This window comes from Callionymus lyra, chromosome 13, assembly GCF_982586985.1.
Source record: "Callionymus lyra chromosome 13, fCalLyr1.hap1.1, whole genome shotgun sequence".
NCBI lineage: Eukaryota > Metazoa > Chordata > Actinopteri > Syngnathiformes > Callionymidae > Callionymus > Callionymus lyra.
Window position 1 is genome coordinate 11501270 of NC_141830.1, and position 17948 is coordinate 11519217.

At 36.3% G+C, this 17948-nt stretch overlaps 2 protein-coding genes across 4 annotated transcripts; both read left to right on the top strand.

The window, feature by feature from the left end:
• The first annotated feature begins 1659 nt into the window (after nucleotides 1-1659).
• Nucleotides 1660-6747, top strand: LOC148067368 (uncharacterized). Of its 3 annotated transcripts, none has more exons than XR_015713229.1 (3): nucleotides 1660-1806; nucleotides 3300-3931; nucleotides 5927-6747. XR_015713229.1 is itself a non-coding variant. In XM_087806020.1 (3 exons), the coding sequence occupies exons 2-3, from the start codon at nucleotides 4754-4756 to the stop codon at nucleotides 6311-6313; spliced, it is 450 nt and encodes a 149-aa protein (XP_087662146.1). In that variant the 5' UTR covers nucleotides 1660-1806; nucleotides 3300-4753; the 3' UTR covers nucleotides 6314-6747. The 3 variants fall into 3 exon arrangements, 2 of the variants coding, with proteins under 2 accessions (XP_087662146.1, XP_087662145.1); XM_087806020.1 differs by having other exon boundaries at nucleotides 3300-4816; XM_087806019.1 differs by lacking the exon at nucleotides 5927-6747 and having other exon boundaries at nucleotides 3300-4225.
• A 5481-nt stretch (nucleotides 6748-12228) lies between these two features.
• Nucleotides 12229-17911, top strand: LOC148067369 (NAD(P)H oxidoreductase RTN4IP1, mitochondrial-like). Its single transcript, XM_087806546.1, has 9 exons — nucleotides 12229-12797; nucleotides 12864-13012; nucleotides 13369-13437; nucleotides 14299-14423; nucleotides 14506-14554; nucleotides 15187-15323; nucleotides 15384-15567; nucleotides 16315-16410; nucleotides 17596-17911. The coding sequence occupies exons 1-9, from the start codon at nucleotides 12542-12544 to the stop codon at nucleotides 17782-17784; spliced, it is 1254 nt and encodes a 417-aa protein (XP_087662672.1). The 5' UTR covers nucleotides 12229-12541; the 3' UTR covers nucleotides 17785-17911.
• Nucleotides 17912-17948: the final 37 nt, after the last annotated feature.

Below are 17948 nucleotides of genomic sequence, written 5' to 3' on the forward strand. Positions count from 1 at the left end.
GTAGGTAGGGTAGGTAGGTATAGAAATGTATAGGAAGGCAGGCATGTAGGTAGGTAGTTAGGGTAGGGTAGGGTAGGGTAGTGTAGGTAGGTATAGGAAGGTATAGGAAGGCAGGCAGGTAGGTAGGTATTGGAAAGTATAGGAAGGCAGGCAGGTAGGTAGGTAGGTAGGTAGGGTAGGGTAGTGTAGGTAGGTATAGGAAGGTATAGGAAGGCAGGCAGGTAGGTAGGTAGGTAGGTAGGTAGGTAGGGTAGTGTAGGTAGGTATAGGAAGGTATAGGAAGGCAGGCAGGTAGGTAGTTAGGGTAGAGTAGGTAGGGTAGGTAGGTATAGGTAGGTATAGGAAGGTATAGGAAGGCAGGCAGGCAGGCAGGTAGGTGGGTAGGTAGGTAGGGTAGGGTAGGGTAAGTAGGGTAGGTAGGTTTAGGAAGGCAGGCAGGCAGGTATGTAGTTAGGTAGGTAGGTAGGGTAGGGTAGTTAGGGTAGGCAGGCAGGCAGGCAGGCAGCTAGGCAGACAGACTGATCTTCACCAAAAGCAAATTACTTCTACATTTAAAAATGTCTAAACAATCTCCATGAAATTCTATTCTCCATAGTTACATTTCTACATGGTTCTAGCTTGGGTGTTCGCTATCCAACAGCTCAACGGATAATCTTCAAGTTAAATATAACACTGTGTTTGATTTTCTTTGTTAGATCTTCACACTGCCACCTACAGGCCTGGCATGTCTCCTGCTCTTAAGAGTGAAATACCCCCAAAATCTGATGATCAATATGGTGAGCGTAGAGCTTCACTGGTTCCCGGGAGAGAGAGACTGACAGGTAGACACACATAAGGGCATCTCCTTTCTGTTCCAGACTCACTCTGCTGTGGTTGGAGGAATCCAGGGCCTCGTGTAAACAGAAACCTGATCCTGTGAGCTCAGTTTGGGTTTCTCCCTCTGATGATACCTGATGCTGCACAGCTTTAGGAACAGGGCTTATCTGATGCCTGACAAAAAGGAGCCTCTCTCCATAACAACACACATCTGGTGCGGCTGCTCCGGCACCGGTGAGCCGGACCCGGTGGGGCGATCATGACTTGGACACGTTGACCTCTCGATAGACGTCTTTTCTACAATTAGCAGACGAGGCAGATGACGGATTAATGGCTGGTCAAGGCCTCGATGAAGTTAAAGAAGATACAACTTCCAAGTCATGAAACGTTTTATTATGACCACCCTAATAATCTGACTAAACATGATGAAAAGTTTGACTTCACACACCTGTTTAATACATGTATACTGATGCAATAAGTTTAACTCTCATATTTTTGGCTTTTTATGTACTTTTATTTCTATTTTTTTTTATACCCTCCACTGTTTTGTTTTTTCTAGATTTTTATTTTAAGCTCTTTCTTTAATTTGCACCAGCATCTGTCACGTTAACTCTTTAAAAAAACATTTTTTTAATTGACACTTTTATTTTTAGGCTTGCGCAACAAGCACAATGTTTATTTATTATTATTGTTGTGTCTTTTTCCCATTTAATGTCGGATATACATATATAACATATATTATTGTTATTCAAACTTTAAATTTAAGCACCATATCATACACCTCCCTTTTATTTGATCTTCAACATCTTGGAAAAGCGTTCTCGTGACGTCATAGGCTGGTATAAGACGCTCGCTTCCACCTGAGCAGTCAAACTCAACCGAACCAACTTCTGGAGCCATTATTGAGCAACAATTAAGAAGAAAAACATGAATAAGTCAATGATCTTGCAAATTGGAGTCATTTTCTTCGCCATTTGCTTTTACAGCCAGGTAAGTTATTTATTTGTATAATAACAGTTCTGTCTCGAAAATGTATAACTGGAAATACATTTAGATAAAACAATTTATGATCAGAGGAAATAGAAAATGATTATGAGCAATATCAAATGAAATACATATTTATTTATATTTAAAGTTAAATGCGAATGTTTATTATTTCTGCGTCTTGTTCGTCGAAACAACATTCAAATGATCAATAATAATGATTAGAAAAACATTTATATAGAGAGATGTTTTCTTAAATCCATATGGTTTCATTAATGTTTGAATTAAACATTTTTAATCTTGAAACTTTTGATTTGTTTTTGATTTTTCAAGGATTTAATTATTATATATATATTTTTATTTTAAATAATTTAATTTAATCATTTCTTTTTTGAAAGGCTTACTTAAATGTATTTAAATAATTACATTTTAAATGTTTTATTAATATTTTAAACATGAATATATATATTTTTGTTGAATAATGTTCTTAGAATCTTCATTCTTTTTCTCATTTGTAGCCGTTTAAGTTCAATACAAAAGTTGATGCAATAGTGCCACCAATTTTGCCACAAAATTATATTGACATAACAAAACTCAGAGTCTTGTCTATGGATAGTATATCAGTGCCATCAGAATATTGAATAGCGCTTCATGTACTATGAAAGTGTGCGTGCGTAGTTATACACGGAAAAGATGAAACTTGTGAACTTCCCGACAGGTTTGAAGGTGATTTGCAGGTTTATTTTTGTTAAATTTCCTCTCAAGATGTTTCAAACAAGCCCCTGACAAGCCTATATATATATATATATATATATATATATATATATATATATATATATATATATTGTGCTAATGCCCTTATGTAAAATATATATATATATATATATATATATATATATATATATTTTTCATATTGTCTGTGTTGATTTGTGTATTTGTGCTAATGCCCTTATGTAAAATATATATATATATATATATATATACACTGGACCTCGTCTTCCCTCATTTACAACAGTGTTATCCATGTCAGAAATGTTTGAAATGAATGATTATAAACTGCAAGTATGATCAAGTATGATCAAAGTCTACGAAGTACAAATATTAAATAACTGAAATTAAGATCAATTTCTTTAAACGTACAAAATGAAGCCTAAAAACATAACATGATTATTGACGTCATTATTGGACCCACTTTGCCTTTATTCTTCTGGTACGATTTGGTGCAACATTTTCCATCCGGCATTGATTATAAGAAGTAGGGTTTTTATAAGAATTTAAGAGTTTGGCACAGGTGTTATAAAACCGATAACACGCCCAGCTTTGATCCCTCTAAATCATCTCAATGTTTGTCCTCCTTCAGCAAATACTACCATACAGTTACCTTGTACTTCAAGAAATTAAGATTAAAATGTTGATTCTTATTTTAGATTTCTTTGTGTGAAGACTCACATGTTGGACTATTTATCTTTATATTCTATCTTTGTCTTCTATTAAAACAGCTGATGTCAGCACATGCAGAAAAATCTGCAGTTAAAACTGAAACCAACCGTGTAGGAAATTCTAAGACGGAAGCCACCACTGCAAAAGACACCACAAAGAAAGCCACCATTGCAAAAGACACCACAAAGAAAGCCACCATTGCAAAAGGAACCACGGACAAAGCCACCACTGCAAAAGACACCACAAAGAAAGCCACCATTGCAAAAGGAACCACGGACAAAGCCACCACTGCAAAAGACACCACAAAGAAAGCCACCATTGCAAAAGGAACCACGGACAAAGCCACCACTGCAAAAGACACCACAAAGAAAGCCACCACTGCAAAAGACACCACAAAGAAAGCCACCACTGCAAAAGGAACCACGGACAAAGCCACCACTGCAAAAGACACCACAAAGAAAGCCACCACTGCAAAAGACACCACAAAGAAAGCCACCAATGCAAAAGACACCACAAACAAGGTCACCAATGCTACCACAAACAAACCTGCCCCGTCCAGTGGGGTACTTCTGGCGAGCAACTTCTGTTCCTTGATGCTGGGCATTCTGGCAGCTACACTATTGCTTGACCTGTCATGTTGAAATTGCATGTGTGCCTTCAAGCGACTCCCTCCTTCTTTCACCTCATACTGGTAACCACATTGATCAATTTTTCCTCTAGTTTATATTCTATTTTGATGCTGTAATTTAACTTACTGTACCTTCAGCATTTTCAATCAATCTTAGTACTTGTGTTTTCCTGTATTGTATCCATGAATCTTAGTCATAATTCCAACATTAGCATGTGTTATTTTTGCCTTGTGATTTTTCAAAAGCTGTCTTATAAAATGAGGGTTTGATTGACATCATTCTTTTTCCCATAATCCCATAAAGTAAATTAGATTTTATTTGTTAGTTTGCAACAGAATAAAATTTCTAAATCCTGATGACATTTTTCGTCTCTTCTGGTTTTGTTGAGAACATTATAATAATTATTAATAATTATTGTTCTTATCTTTTTTATTTACTATTATTATTATTATTATTATTTACAGGTGAGAACTGAGGTCGGTATCAAGCAAGACTGGTGATGACTTTAAGGCTGAAATTCCACTGTAAACCACTGGATGTTAGTGTTGTACCATTTAAAAATGAGTTGTTGTATTGGACAAAGTCTACTTCAATGCATTATTCAATTGCATTTTTTTCCCCTCAAAACTTAAACAACGACATTATAATAAAGAAGAATGTATAAGACGAGGTATTTAAAAAAAAAACCAAACAACAACACTTTAATTCATAGCATCCACCTGTCGCTTATTCTATCTTCAACATATTCATCGTTGGAAAAGCGTTCTCGTGACGTCACATGCCGGTATAAGACGCTCGCTTCACGTCCACACGTCACCAGAGCAGTCAAAACCAACCCAAGCAACTTCTGGACACATAATTGAGAAAAAATAAGAGGAAAAAACATGAATAAGTCAACGATCTTGCAAATTGGAGTCGTTTTCGTCGCCATTTGCGTCTACAGCAAGGTAAATTATTTATTTGTATAATAACGTAACAGTTATGTCTCGAAAATATACAACAGGAAATATAATAGTAACAATAATAAAACGTTTAATCTGATGAGAAACAAAAAAACAAAAAAACATCAGGGACAATTTTAAATGGAATAAATATTCGTCCATATTGAGAGTAAAAATACATTTTTAAGTTTTGATAGTTGAAGCAAAACATTAGGAAGAATAACGATTTAAATAAAAATATTAAACAGGCAAATATTTTAGAGCAATACATTTTTTTCCAATAGTTTATTTTTAATGTACTAAAATGAATACATATATGTCATATGACAGATTGTTTGGGCAACTCAAATATGTTTAATTTAATTGTATAACGTCTATTACGGTCGTATACATTATATTTATCAAAAGCTTCAAGTCGTTTACAATACATTACATTTCAGGGCAGTGTCAGTTATTCTAAAAACAATGTAATGGGAGAGTCAGTCTTAGCTCTTGACATACGTCGAAGTCAACATATGTCAGTTTTAAAATAAACAATATACCAGTGCCATCTGAATATTGTATAGTTGAATTTACCATTCTGAGTGTTGTAAATTTAATTTAATTTTTTTAAACAAGGTAAGCGCCGTTTTTTAAGGATTGAATTTTTTATTTGAATACTTTAATTCAATAATTTCTACATTGAAAGTATATATATATTGAAAGAAAAATATAACTTTTTAAATTGTTAGTATAGTAGTGCAACCAATTTAGCCCCAAGATTACACTGACATAAATAAACTCTTGTCACATCGAACACCATTTTGCATCCAAAATAATAAAAACACTAAATCACTGTTAGATCTGAAAAAAATGAAGCCTAAAAAAAACAATAGCTGTTTCACAATCGTATTTCATTATTGGAAACATATCAGTTTTAGTTTGGTACCAGTATCGGTATCAATTATTTTTATTGGAATTGTAATTGTTGACATTGATAACCTCTTTCTCTCAGCTTAAATCATGATAGATACATTTACAGCTACATTTTTAAGTGATGCACAAAGTGCACACAGTTGTGTGTGTCAACTTGTTAGACTATGTATCTTTATCCTATCTCTGTCTTCTATAAAACAGCTGTCAGCTGCCACCACACCAGCAGCTCCTACAGTCAATCCTACCACGGACAAGGCCACCACTGCAGAAGTCACCACACCAGCAGCTACTACAGTCAATCCTACCACGGACAAGGCCACCACTGCAAAAGGAACCACGGACAAAGCCACCACTGCAAAAGGTACCACGGACAAAGCCACCACTGCAAAAGATACCACGGACAAAGCCACCACTGCAAAAGGTACCACGGACAAAGCCACCACTGCAACAGGAACCACAAATAATGTCAGCAATGCTGCCACAAACAAACCCGCCCCCCCGTCCAGTGGGGTACTTCTGGCGAGCAACTTCTCTTCCTTGATGCTGGGCCTTCTGGCAGCTACACTATTGCTTCACCTGTCATGTTGAAATCGCACCTCCTTCTTTCACCACATACTGGGAACCACATTGATCATATGGACTAATGCAATCTTCCCCAAGTTTATATTCAGTGACTTTTCTGGGTGGTTTGACTTTCGAGGTTGGGGGTTCCATCGCCCACAACCTCCTATTTTCATGATGTAATTTAACTTACTGTACCTTCAGCATTTCCCATCAACATTAATACTTTTGTCTTCCTGTATTGCATCCATGAATCTTGGTGAGAAGTCCAACATTAGCGTGTGTCAGTTTTACCTTGTGATTTTTTAAAAGCGGTCTTTTATAATGAGGGTTTGATTGACATCCTTCTTTTTCCCATTATCCCATAATGTAGTTTCGATTTTTCACATCCAATGTTATTTGTATGTTCGAGTTTATCGTGAAGAAAAAAAGACGAATAAAAATTCAAAATCCCTCTGAAATTTTTCGTCTCTTCTGTTTTCGGTGAGAACGTAAACCAGTAAGAACAAACGATGACGAGGGTATGATCCTGCTCGGACAGTTATCGTGTTCGAGCGGCAAAGTTGCGTCATTGGTAACGTGATAAGGGAACTGGTTTTGTCAGCTGAATGTCATTTTATGTGTTTTGACTAGAGAAACGACCAGAGGCCACATCTTGTGTGACTGTCAAGTTTACATATCTTTGTCCAAATTGTTCCAGTTTTACCAAGGAACCTTACTTTTGCAAGGAAAAAAATAGTTAACAAATTAAAGTTGTTCTGCAGCAATAGCTCTTGAAACTTTTTTTTTTACTATCAACTCCCTCTGCATAAAAGTAGTGTGGGATCAATGTAAGATAGTGTGTTACCATGAAAAACGGCTAGAAAAGGCAATAAAGAATTGAAGAGAGACAAACTACCTAAGGATGTATGGACAACCTACATAAAGATTGTGAAGAAAGACAAAATGTCAACGAGTAACGTTTCCTTTACCATCTAAAGAAACTAGGAACGGGGAAAAACTCTGAAAGGAATTGGTCTGACAGCGGCAAAGTCATAACAGAATCAGTTTCTGAGAATCAACAGGGAGATAGGCGGCTCAGAGGATAACAGTTCTAAGGTCATAGTAGGCAAGTCTCAAAGTTTAAGTGAGTAAAGAAGACGTTCAGGTCTGAACGGTCGAGTTTCAGCCAGAAAGCCATTGCTAAGACTTCAGAATGGGCCATGAGACACCATCAACAATGGACTACTGACAAATCGAGAGAAGGCTTTATGGACTGATGAATGAAGGTTTGAATCCTTTGGTTCATTACACTGGAGTTTTGTACGTTGTTGAGTAAGGCGAAAAGAGGGTACTCAGTGTGTCAACGATGGCAAGATAATAACCCAAACCATATGTCCAAGCTATGCCAGCTTCTTTGGGTAACAGGCGGGGGACACCCTGAACAGGACGCCAGTCTGTTGCAGGGAAAACAAAGACATACAACATTCACACACACTCTCCCCACAGTTCCCATTCAATCCTTCATATACGTAATCTTGAAATGTGGGAGGAAACTGGAGTGGAAAAAGGTCAGAAGTTTCCTCCGGACCTGGAAGCGAACCTGCAACCTTCGCGCTAACCACTGTGCCAACATGATTTTTTCATCGTTTTTTAAACGTTCATCATATACAAATTCTCCGCTCTTCCGTTTTTTTTAATGCGTTCAATTTTTGGTCACTAACTCCCTTAATGAAAAACACTCATCATTAGCTTCTGGCTAATGTGTTAGAAGAAGCTCTCATTTGAAAAGGATGTATCAATCATCGCCAACTTTTGTTTTCCTAAGATGTTGATTCTCCTGAAAGTTAATATTGCCTAAGGCAGGTGTCTTATTCACACAGCCGCTCCTCAATTTTACATCCGTATAAATTGTTTTTTTTGTCCAGCTTATTTACATACTTGACCCATAAACCAAACAGCTCTGAGAGAGTGACGTTTATATCAATACCACAACAGAGGCAGCCTTTATTTTTCTTCAAACCATGACACTGCTGCTGTGTGCTGAGCAAACAGAAGGTTCCATGTACGTACTAGATATGGAAAGTATAATTCAGAAACAAACTTGTCGGTGAACTAATGTCAACGCAAATAGACACCGCCAACCTCTGCTGTTATTACACTTCATTACAGTGCATCCTGCTTTATACTTTAATTCCTTGCAAACTCTGTGGTCAAATCTCAAACTTGGTAAAGGATTGGTCGGAACATTGAATTCAGGCGAACCAGGTTTCCAAACAACCGCCGGGAGACAAACAATTCCCATGAATATATTCGCAGCTATGGAAAATTTACTCAACGTATACCATCCAGACATTTTGGTCTGTTGAAGGAAAGAGGGTACCTCGTTAAACCCTATGGTTTAGTTCCGACGATGAACTGAAATGTTTCAGATTCAATGAGGAATATTTGCTTAGTCTGAGAGAACTACATAATAAATACATAAATACTAAATAATGTTGCCCAATCGAAAAATTACTGAAAAAAAATACATGACATAATATTGGTGACAAACCTGCCAGTCAAGGCTTAGTTCATATTTACATTTAAATCCCCTACATTTTCCTTTGTTACTAAATCAAGCGTTTTATACAAAAAAAATACAAGTTTTCAGTTGATTTCGAAGGCCGCTCTTAATGTTTCTGTTCAAATATGATTGGATCCTTCATGATAGGAGGAAATATGGAACGTGTGCTCGACAAACCTACATATGTAAACTCTATTGGCCTGACATTTAAAAGAACACGTTTACACAAGTTTGCTGATGTATATAAAAGTCATCTTACGAGTTTAGAGAAAGGTCAAAGAAAACGAGCTGCTAGGATACAAGCGGCGAAAAGTGGGATGGACTTTTTTGTAGCTTCTCCCTACACGAGTGAAAAGTCAGATGATACCTGTGTTCTTCAAGTGGTTCGGAACCTCCTGGTACAACTTCTTATTACAGTTTGTAACCAGACATAAAAAGATAGGGATCTCCACAGACCACAGAACAGAAATTTCTGACCGACATACCAAACCCCTTTTTTTTGCAGTGTTTTTAAAACTTTTTTTATGTGTTTTAAGTTGCTCTGATAACTGTCGTCACTCTCTGACTAATCAAGGGTTCGCAGTTTATTTTATTTGCTTTGTAACACATAGTCAGCTCTTCTATTTATCCTATGTATTTCTATTGTCCATGGGTAAACTTATGAGTATGTGCCTTAGGTAATCTGATAGCAAGGATAAATATTTGTAAGTCACCACATAGGAGCTACTTTTACACACACACACCATCAACAGACAATGCCTGCTGAATACAATAATTGGTGAGAGTCATGTGTCTCGACACCAGCTGCTCCGTCATTCTCTTGCTGGTCACAAACATCTGACGGGCGAGAGCACTTGTCGGATGTAATCCCAGCAGTCATCCATAAAATCAACATCTGATGTTCAGTCTTTATTTTGCGTTTTATACACACACACAAAACCTCATATAATTTTCATTTAAGTGTAATATCATTATGTATTTATTTGATTTCTTGATGTGCACTAGATCTAATCTTATTGTATCTTAAAAACTCACTTTCACTCTGTTTTGTGAGGCATTGACACACAAGCACACGGATGGACACATTGCTAAAACACTAAGTCATGCACTCTACACACCAAAAGTATGAGCACACAAACATACAAAAACACACGACCACCTTAGTACTTGATGCTCACAACAACACTCATTTCAGCTAATTCCACTTCCAAGGACACAGACGGTGACGGACACACAAATGCACATCAAATATTAAAGCTACACAAATAAAACACAACATTAACACATTTTAACACTGAAATCCACATGGTTATTGAAAGCAGAAGACAGAGACATTGTGATGCGGATTTATAAAACATATTTACATTTTTCCACACCATTTTCTCAAAACAAATGTAAATGACAAGTTTCTATGCAAATAAGAGACTATGTGATCTTCTTTTTTTTTTTCTATAACATTGCATTTGCATAAAGCAGGTGGTTTTCAATTATTCCGTCTCATATGTAGCTACAGCCAGTAGACTGAGTTTCTAAAAATCAGGATGATTTTGCGGCACTGTTCCAAGGTCAGCCTCACTACAATCATTGCAGCCACATGTACACGATTACACATGCGGTCTGATGAATTAACACACATTTTCTCCAGCTTCAATTTCTCGAGTGCATCTGGGTCACCTTTCTAAGATACATGTTCCCTTAATATTGCAAGTATTTGAGCGTGAGCAATTTGTTTGTTTTAGCAAACACAAACCTCTGAAGAAGCCCTCTAGCAACACCACTGAGAACAACCGTTTTGGATATTGTTGCAACTGCAGTCACAGCTTCATTTTAAAACATTTATTTTTTGTTTTGATTAAACAAGATGTAAATAATTAACTTTTTGTTTCATCAATCCAGTTGGAAAGGTTGTAGTTATTGTTTAATATTCATTAGAGAAGAACAAGCAAGTGACACTTTATAAACAGAATGTAAGTAAAAAAATGAAAAGTTTATGAATTTCTCTCATTATCTGGTTGTGATAATAATTGAATTTACTTTCTCAAGAAGGGATTGGATTTAACTTTTAGGCTTAGTCGATACGTCTTTTTTTTTTGCATTCATACAAGTTAAGCATATTTGTTTAACATGTCTATGTGTTTTGTGTTCTTTAAACTTTGAGTAAAATGTCAACACGTGTAAATCAACAATCACACTCATGAACATGGAAAACATTTTTTAAATAGTTTAAAAACATAATGGAAATAAATGTTATTTTTTATATATATATATATTTAACAGGGACTCGTAAATGTCCCATAAATTAAGATTATTAAAACTCTGTATTCTTATAACAATATCCGTCCTCATCCATCCTAACCGATCTTGTCTGTCTTTCCTATTTACTCATATCCTCTTCATGTGATAAATTGAATGACAAGCATGCAAATGACAGTTTTGTTTAAAAGTGAATAAATAAATTGACAGGTCAAAGTGATGTCATGTTAAAATAAAAGTAGTGTAAATGAATTTACCGTTATTTTATAAAACAGAAAGCAACGCAAGATTACAAGTTCCTTTTAAATGTCTCGAGTAAATCACATGAATTATTTGCTATTTTACTTTTACTCAATTGAATTTGTCCAATAAACCGATTTAATTCACAAATGATCTTTTTACTGTGTGTAGCGTTTTTTTTGTTTTATTTTGTGCAAGTGATATTTGCTGAGAATTATACAAAGATTTACAAGATGCTCATTATTAATAATAATAATAATAATAATATATATTTGTATAGCGCCTTTCTAGACCAGGGTCACAAAGCGCTTTGACAACCATGCATTCCCCCATTCACACATAATGATGTTAATACAATGATATGTCCTTTAATTTGAAATAGAGTAACATTATATATCTCTCAACTTCAAAAAAATGACTTTAATTCGTTTTTGTAGGGCATACACAAAACATTTGTTGAATATGACCCTGATCACCTCGACAGAATTGACATTTAAGTAAGTAAGTAAGTAAGTAATTTTTATTTGTATAGCGCTTTTCCAGACCAGGGTCACAATGCGCTTAAACAATCAAAACAATATTCAATATTCAGTAAGTATATACTTTAAAAATCGAGATACAACTGATAACACAACAGGAATTAACTTCAATAATTCGAGATATAAATATTATGACGTGAATATTTTTAAAATAATTTTAATGATGAATTAATGATGAATGAATTTATTTTTGTCACAATTTTTATATTTTACTTTAATCACTTTCTTTAATAAAAACGTATATTAAAATCAAATTGAATTAAAAATGATTATTGAAAGTACGGAGGTCAATAGCGTCATCATAGCGGTATCACACGCCATTGGTCAGAATGAGCCGGAGCTCGTTGATTGGTCGCCGACGTAGTTAAACTGTTAGCTTGTTTTGTAGCCACCTAGCACCTTACAAAACAAGGTTATTCATGTCTCGTTTTGGTTTGTTTTAAATTATTATCTGCGTTGCTTGAGTCAGTTACAAACTTCATTTTGTATCGCAACGTTTTGCACGTTCAATGCGCGCGTTCATGGGCGTCTGTACGAGAAGTGTATAGTTAGCCAGTTAGCCTGGGAACTTCCCAAACTAGCAAAGCGAGTTTTCAACGTCGCGTCGTTCAAAAGTGACCTTGTAAAGTCACTTATCTAATATATATAAATTTGTCGTTGCTTCGTTGTTCGAGATATATGGCGGCCACGAGACTGCGTAATGTCCTCAGCATCAAGGCTGCAGGTTCCTTTAGAGTCTGCACCAGAAAAAGCTTCTGCAGCTCTTCTCCCCTGAGGCAGCCCTGCATGTCCGCCTGGGTCCTGGACCAGTACGGTTCTAACAGAGTGTTGAGGTACTCGGAGGAGATCAGCCTCCCCAGCCTCAGCTCCCCCAGTGATGTGATGATCAAAGTCCACGCTGCCAGTCTTAACCCCATTGACCTTGCCATGAGAGGTAAAACCCACGATACACACACAATGGCTCCTGGTCATTTAATATAACATTCTTTCCTTGGTTTAGGTGGTTATGGAGCTGCTTTGCTTAGATTCCGCCAGGATCCATTTGGTGTCCAAAAAGGTGTTGAATTTCCTCTCATTCTGGGGCGGGATGTGTCCGGGGTGGTGGTGGATTGTGGAGCCGATGTGACCCACTTTGAACCAGGAGACGAGGTATTATTTTCCACTCTTCCCCAGATGAATACCATTAGATATGACCAGATATTACTACTAGTGTTTTCTTTTATTGGGTGGCTGGGATCTCCCTTAGAGATAGGGTGAGAAGCAAGGTCATCTGGGAAAGTGTTGACAGGAGTCCGTTAAGGTGGCTAGGATATGAGTAGGATACCTTGCTGCTGAGGTTCCTCGGGGTACCCCGGGAGGAGCTAGACAATGTAGCCAGGGTGAGGAAAGTCTCGGCCTCCCTGATGAAGCCCCCGTGACCCTAAACCGGATAAGCAGAAGAAAACAACGAGACAAGCCGTCGTTTGATTAAAACCTTTTTTCTTTTCTTCTCATTTACAATTTAGGTGTGGGCTGCTGTGCCTCCATGGAAACAAGGCAGCCTTTCAGAATTTGTTACACTTACAGAGTATGAGGTGAGACGCACTCGATTCCCTATTCTGTGTCTGACTTGGGAGTTTTTGATCATTAAATAAATATTAGTTACAAGTAGATGGTAAAAGCTAATTGATTTAAATGGACACTTCAACAAATAAATACATTTGATTAGAACATTTTCATTAGTGTTTCATATTAAACTCAGACAAAAATCCTGTTCATGTTTAAGAACAATGGTATTAAACTGGTTAAAATAATGCAAATGAATAAAGTGAAGTTACAACAAAAATGTTGAGGAAAAAGAAGCGGATACAATGAATAACTTCAAAAAAGAGAATGTTTCCAAAAGAATAATCACAATAAAATATTTAAAATGTGTTTAAAAGAGATCATTAGATTTAAAAAAATTATTAAACTAATTTAAAAGAATTTAATCGATGATCTCACTCATGTCAAGTTTGCATGCAAAGTTTTAAATAATTGCACTTTTAAGTTTCAAATTTCAAAATTAATTATTGTTTTTCTTTTCTTTGTTTTTGTTCAGTTTTGAAAAATTCAAATTTACATTTGTCTCCACTCTTACTTAAACGATGAAAAGGCAGATGTATTCTGGTTTGGCACATTTACAAGCTGGATATACCTGAACTAGGAGCTGTAAATCAGCTTGTGGTTCGAGTTCTATTCTAAATGTTCTATTCTTAACCCTTGGAGATCCAATGAGGTCAAATAAAAGCCTGATGATAACACCCTGCTTCACCCAGAGTAAGGTCACACGACTCGATCTTCTGTCAAATCTGTCAGTTTCAGGATATTTTATGAATGTTTTAGACTTTATTTCACCCTTAGCCTCCACTGTGACTGATTGTGACACTTCTTTATAATGTTATGTTGTATCGTAGGTTTCACAAAAGCCCAAATCCCTGAGTCACGTCGAGGCGGCATCCATCCCGTATGTGGCCGGCACCATTATGTCAGCACTGGTCAACGCTGGTGGTCTGTGCCCGGAAAGTACGCCCAACAAAAGGTAAGGACTTGAACCGACTTCTCTCTGGTTCTTAAACATTTAAGTTGAATGACATCCATCCTCCTGGATCTCTTTATCACAGAATTCTGATCATCGGCGGATCAGGAGGCATCGGAACGTTCGCCATTCAGGTTAATTCTCAAACCTGTCGCCACATGAACGCAGGGACAGTCAATAGGATGAATTAATGAATTTGTTTATTAACAAAAGTTGTACTCGATTGACATTTAAGTGATCATCATTGCACAAACAATAACAGCTTCTACTTCCACCCTCAAATTGAAAATTAAACTCGTATTTACTTTATTAAAATGTATCAAATAATTTGTTTGTTTTAAACTAATTTATTAAGTTATTGAACAAAGTATACTATAATGTTAAAGCAAACATTTGAGCAAATATAAGGAAAAGTTAACTGACTATGCAAATTTAACGTTTAAACAGATAACAAAATACTGCTACTATTTTTTTTTTTATAAATCCACAATGTTTTTTTACTTGTATAAACTACAAAAAGAACAAAATGAAAGAAATAAATGACAAAATCATGTTATTAAAACTAAGTTATACAATTATAATGACGACACAATGACAGTTGTTGTTTCTATGTATTATGTATTTGTCCACAAGTGCAGACAAAAGCTGAACAATAGTCTCAAACAAACAACTTCACAAGTACAAATGAAACGTGTGAAGCTTTTTGAAGTGAACGTCTTGTATGTTGTACCTAATTAAATTTCTGGTTTTTCCTTCTTTCTGCTAGTTAGCAAAGGCCTGGGGCGGCCATGTGACTGTCACCTGCTCCCAGAACGCAGAAGGTCTCGTACGTGGACTGGGGGCGGATGAGGTTGTGGTTTACACGGCTGGAGATTTGGCTGAACTGCTGGAAGAAAAGGAAAAGTGTGTTACTGTCGATAAAACTCTTCACTTCTTTTGTCATACATTTCCCATCCTCTTCAGGTTCGACGTGATCTTGGACGGCGTGGGGAACGATACAGAGGAGCAGGCGATGGGTTGTCTCAGGTCCTGGTCCGGAGCAAAGTACGTTACACTGGTGACTCCTCTACTGCAAGACACCGACTCTGAGGGGCTGCTGGGTGGACTCCTGCAAGCTGGCTGCAGCCTGCAGAGCAAAGCTGTCCAGGTACTGAATGTTTCTCAATAGAATAGAGTTCAGAATAGAGTCAGGACAATTGTCGAGGAAAACAAACAACAAAAATATTTCCGATTGAATATTGTGATTGACATCTAGTTTACTGGACAATATATTAGATATTTTAAAAAATATACGTGTTTAGAATGTCATAAAACGTATCAGAAAGTTATTATGGTCTTGGTACATTTTGTTATATTTAGGCTTTATAGATACAATCTTTAATGGGAATATTATTTATTAAAAATAAATCGTTTTATAAAGATTTCTAAATATTATTTCAATTATTCTTAAATGACCTCGAGTATATATAAAGTTTAGAAAAACTATGTTGTTAAACAAACCCCCCCCAAAAAACATTTCCTAGCATAACATTTCAATTAAAGAATGATTAGAAGTTAAATATAACTCATTCTAGTTACTAGAATGAACAAATATCTAGTAGGTAGTAGTAATACCTAGTGTCTAATGTCTACTGACTCCTTCAAGAAACATCTTAAGACGTTTTTATTTGTTCAGGCTTTTTCTGGAACTCCTGTTGTGTTATCAGCTTTATCTTGACCTTTAAAGTATATGCTTTATTGAATATTGTTTTTGATTGTTTAAGCGCTTTGTGACCCTGGTCTGGAAAAGCGCTATACAAATAAAAATTACTTAGTTTGGTACAAATAAAGGTGGAGATAATGAGCTTTATTTGAAATGGTATTAATTAATGGTTATTTTCTCTACACGCTCCAGAGCATTCTGTCAGAGGGAGTCTCGTACCGGTGGGGGTTCTATGCTCCCGATGGTCCCGGACTGGATGAAGTTGGCAGGCTGGTGGATGCTGGGAAGGTATGGAAATATTACACAAACACACACACACACACACACACACGCACACATCCACAACAGCTCATTTAAGGCTGTGTCTTCGCAGCAGCTCGTATTGTCTTTTTCTCTTTGTCCTTCTCTGCCTTAAACTGTCCCAGAAGATTTCCTTCTTTCGAGGACGACCCTGTAGCTTCAACGATCCATCCGTCCCCCTCTGTCTTAATATTTTCCATCACTTCCTCTTGGGACAGATGTCTCACTCTCATCCAGCCTCCCTCCCTCCTTTATTTACTTTACACTTCCTCAGTGTGTTTCTCTTTCTGTCTGAATTTCTGTCCTGCCTAAGAAAATATTGTCAGAGCTGACAAACAAGCATCATCGTCGCATGATGTTTGTCTTAGTCGGGGAGTTTCCCGGTCATTCATTTTTTCCGCAGTGTGTCAATTCAATTTCGTCTTATAAATAAAGAATCTGTATTCTGAGAGATGTTTTAGTGTATCAAACAATCAAAAGGTATTCTTAATGTTTTTATTCTACATTTTTTATTACTATGATCAAATAAACCAACATGTTCTAAAAATGTTTTTAGTTAACAATTTAACTATTGTAATATTATATTTGGTTTATTGTATTCAGCTGTACTTAAAATGTTTTAGTGCATCAAACAATTCAAAGGTATTCTTAATGTTTTTATTCTACATTTTTTATTACTATAATCAAATAAACCAACATGTTCTAAAAATGTTTTTAGTTAACAATTTAACTGTTGTAATATTATATTTGGTTTATTGTATTCAGCTGTACTTAAAATGTTTTAGTGCATCAAACAATTCTCAACTTGATTCTTTTTTTTATTTATTTACTGTAATCTAACAATTTTAAATGTATTCTAAAAAAATGTTTCAAACAATTCAACCATATTATGGCAATTTCTTTGTATATCAATTTAAGGTAAGGTAAAACTTTATTGATCCCTCACTGTATTCTAAATTATTTTTACTGTATCAAGTATTACTTTTTTTTTTTTATTCCTACTTTTCTCTTTCTTTCTCTTTATATTTTTGTATCATTGTAAAATAAGTCGGCCTTACTTTATCTACCTCTTTTGAGCATGTACGTGGTGTCATGTGACCATTTAACATTGTCCAAGGTCGAATCGAGTCAAATTCTCTGTTGTAACTTTAATATTTTTTCTCTGAATCTCAGATCCTGCCGGTGGTGGAGGCCCAGTTCTCCTTCGCCGAGGTGCCACAGGCGTTCCAGAAGCTGGAGCTGGGACACGCTCGCGGAAAGACGGTGATCCAAGTGTCCGAGGAGGACCACGGTCTGAAGGACCAGCTGGCCCAGGAGGCGGAGGCCCCGGAACAAGCCCACGAGCAAGGGACAAACTACTGAGAGGAGGTTCTGGGGAGTCCACTCGCAATATTCTGGGTTCTCTGGAAACTTTTTTTTTTAACAAACCCCAGAAAAAATGTGCTTTATTTGTTTGCTCAGCGGTGTTTAAGCTTAAAGCCAGACATGATTCAGATGTTTTTTCAATATGAAAAGTATATTTTATG

Bases quoted from the DNA above. Each gene is read 5' to 3' on its own strand.
- LOC148067368 (XM_087806019.1), top strand. From the start codon at position 1,744: ATGAATAAGTCAATGATCTTGCAAATTGGAGTCATTTTCTTCGCCATT. The intron at 1,807-3,299 runs GTAAGTTATTTA...CTATTAAAACAG, and splicing joins CCATTTGCTTTTACAGCCAG to CTGATGTCAGCACATGCAGA.
- LOC148067369 (XM_087806546.1), top strand. From the start codon at position 12,542: ATGGCGGCCACGAGACTGCGTAATGTCCTCAGCATCAAGGCTGCAGGT. The intron at 14,424-14,505 runs GTAAGGACTTGA...TCTTTATCACAG, and splicing joins GAAAGTACGCCCAACAAAAG to AATTCTGATCATCGGCGGAT. The intron at 14,555-15,186 runs GTTAATTCTCAA...TCTTTCTGCTAG, and splicing joins TCGGAACGTTCGCCATTCAG to TTAGCAAAGGCCTGGGGCGG.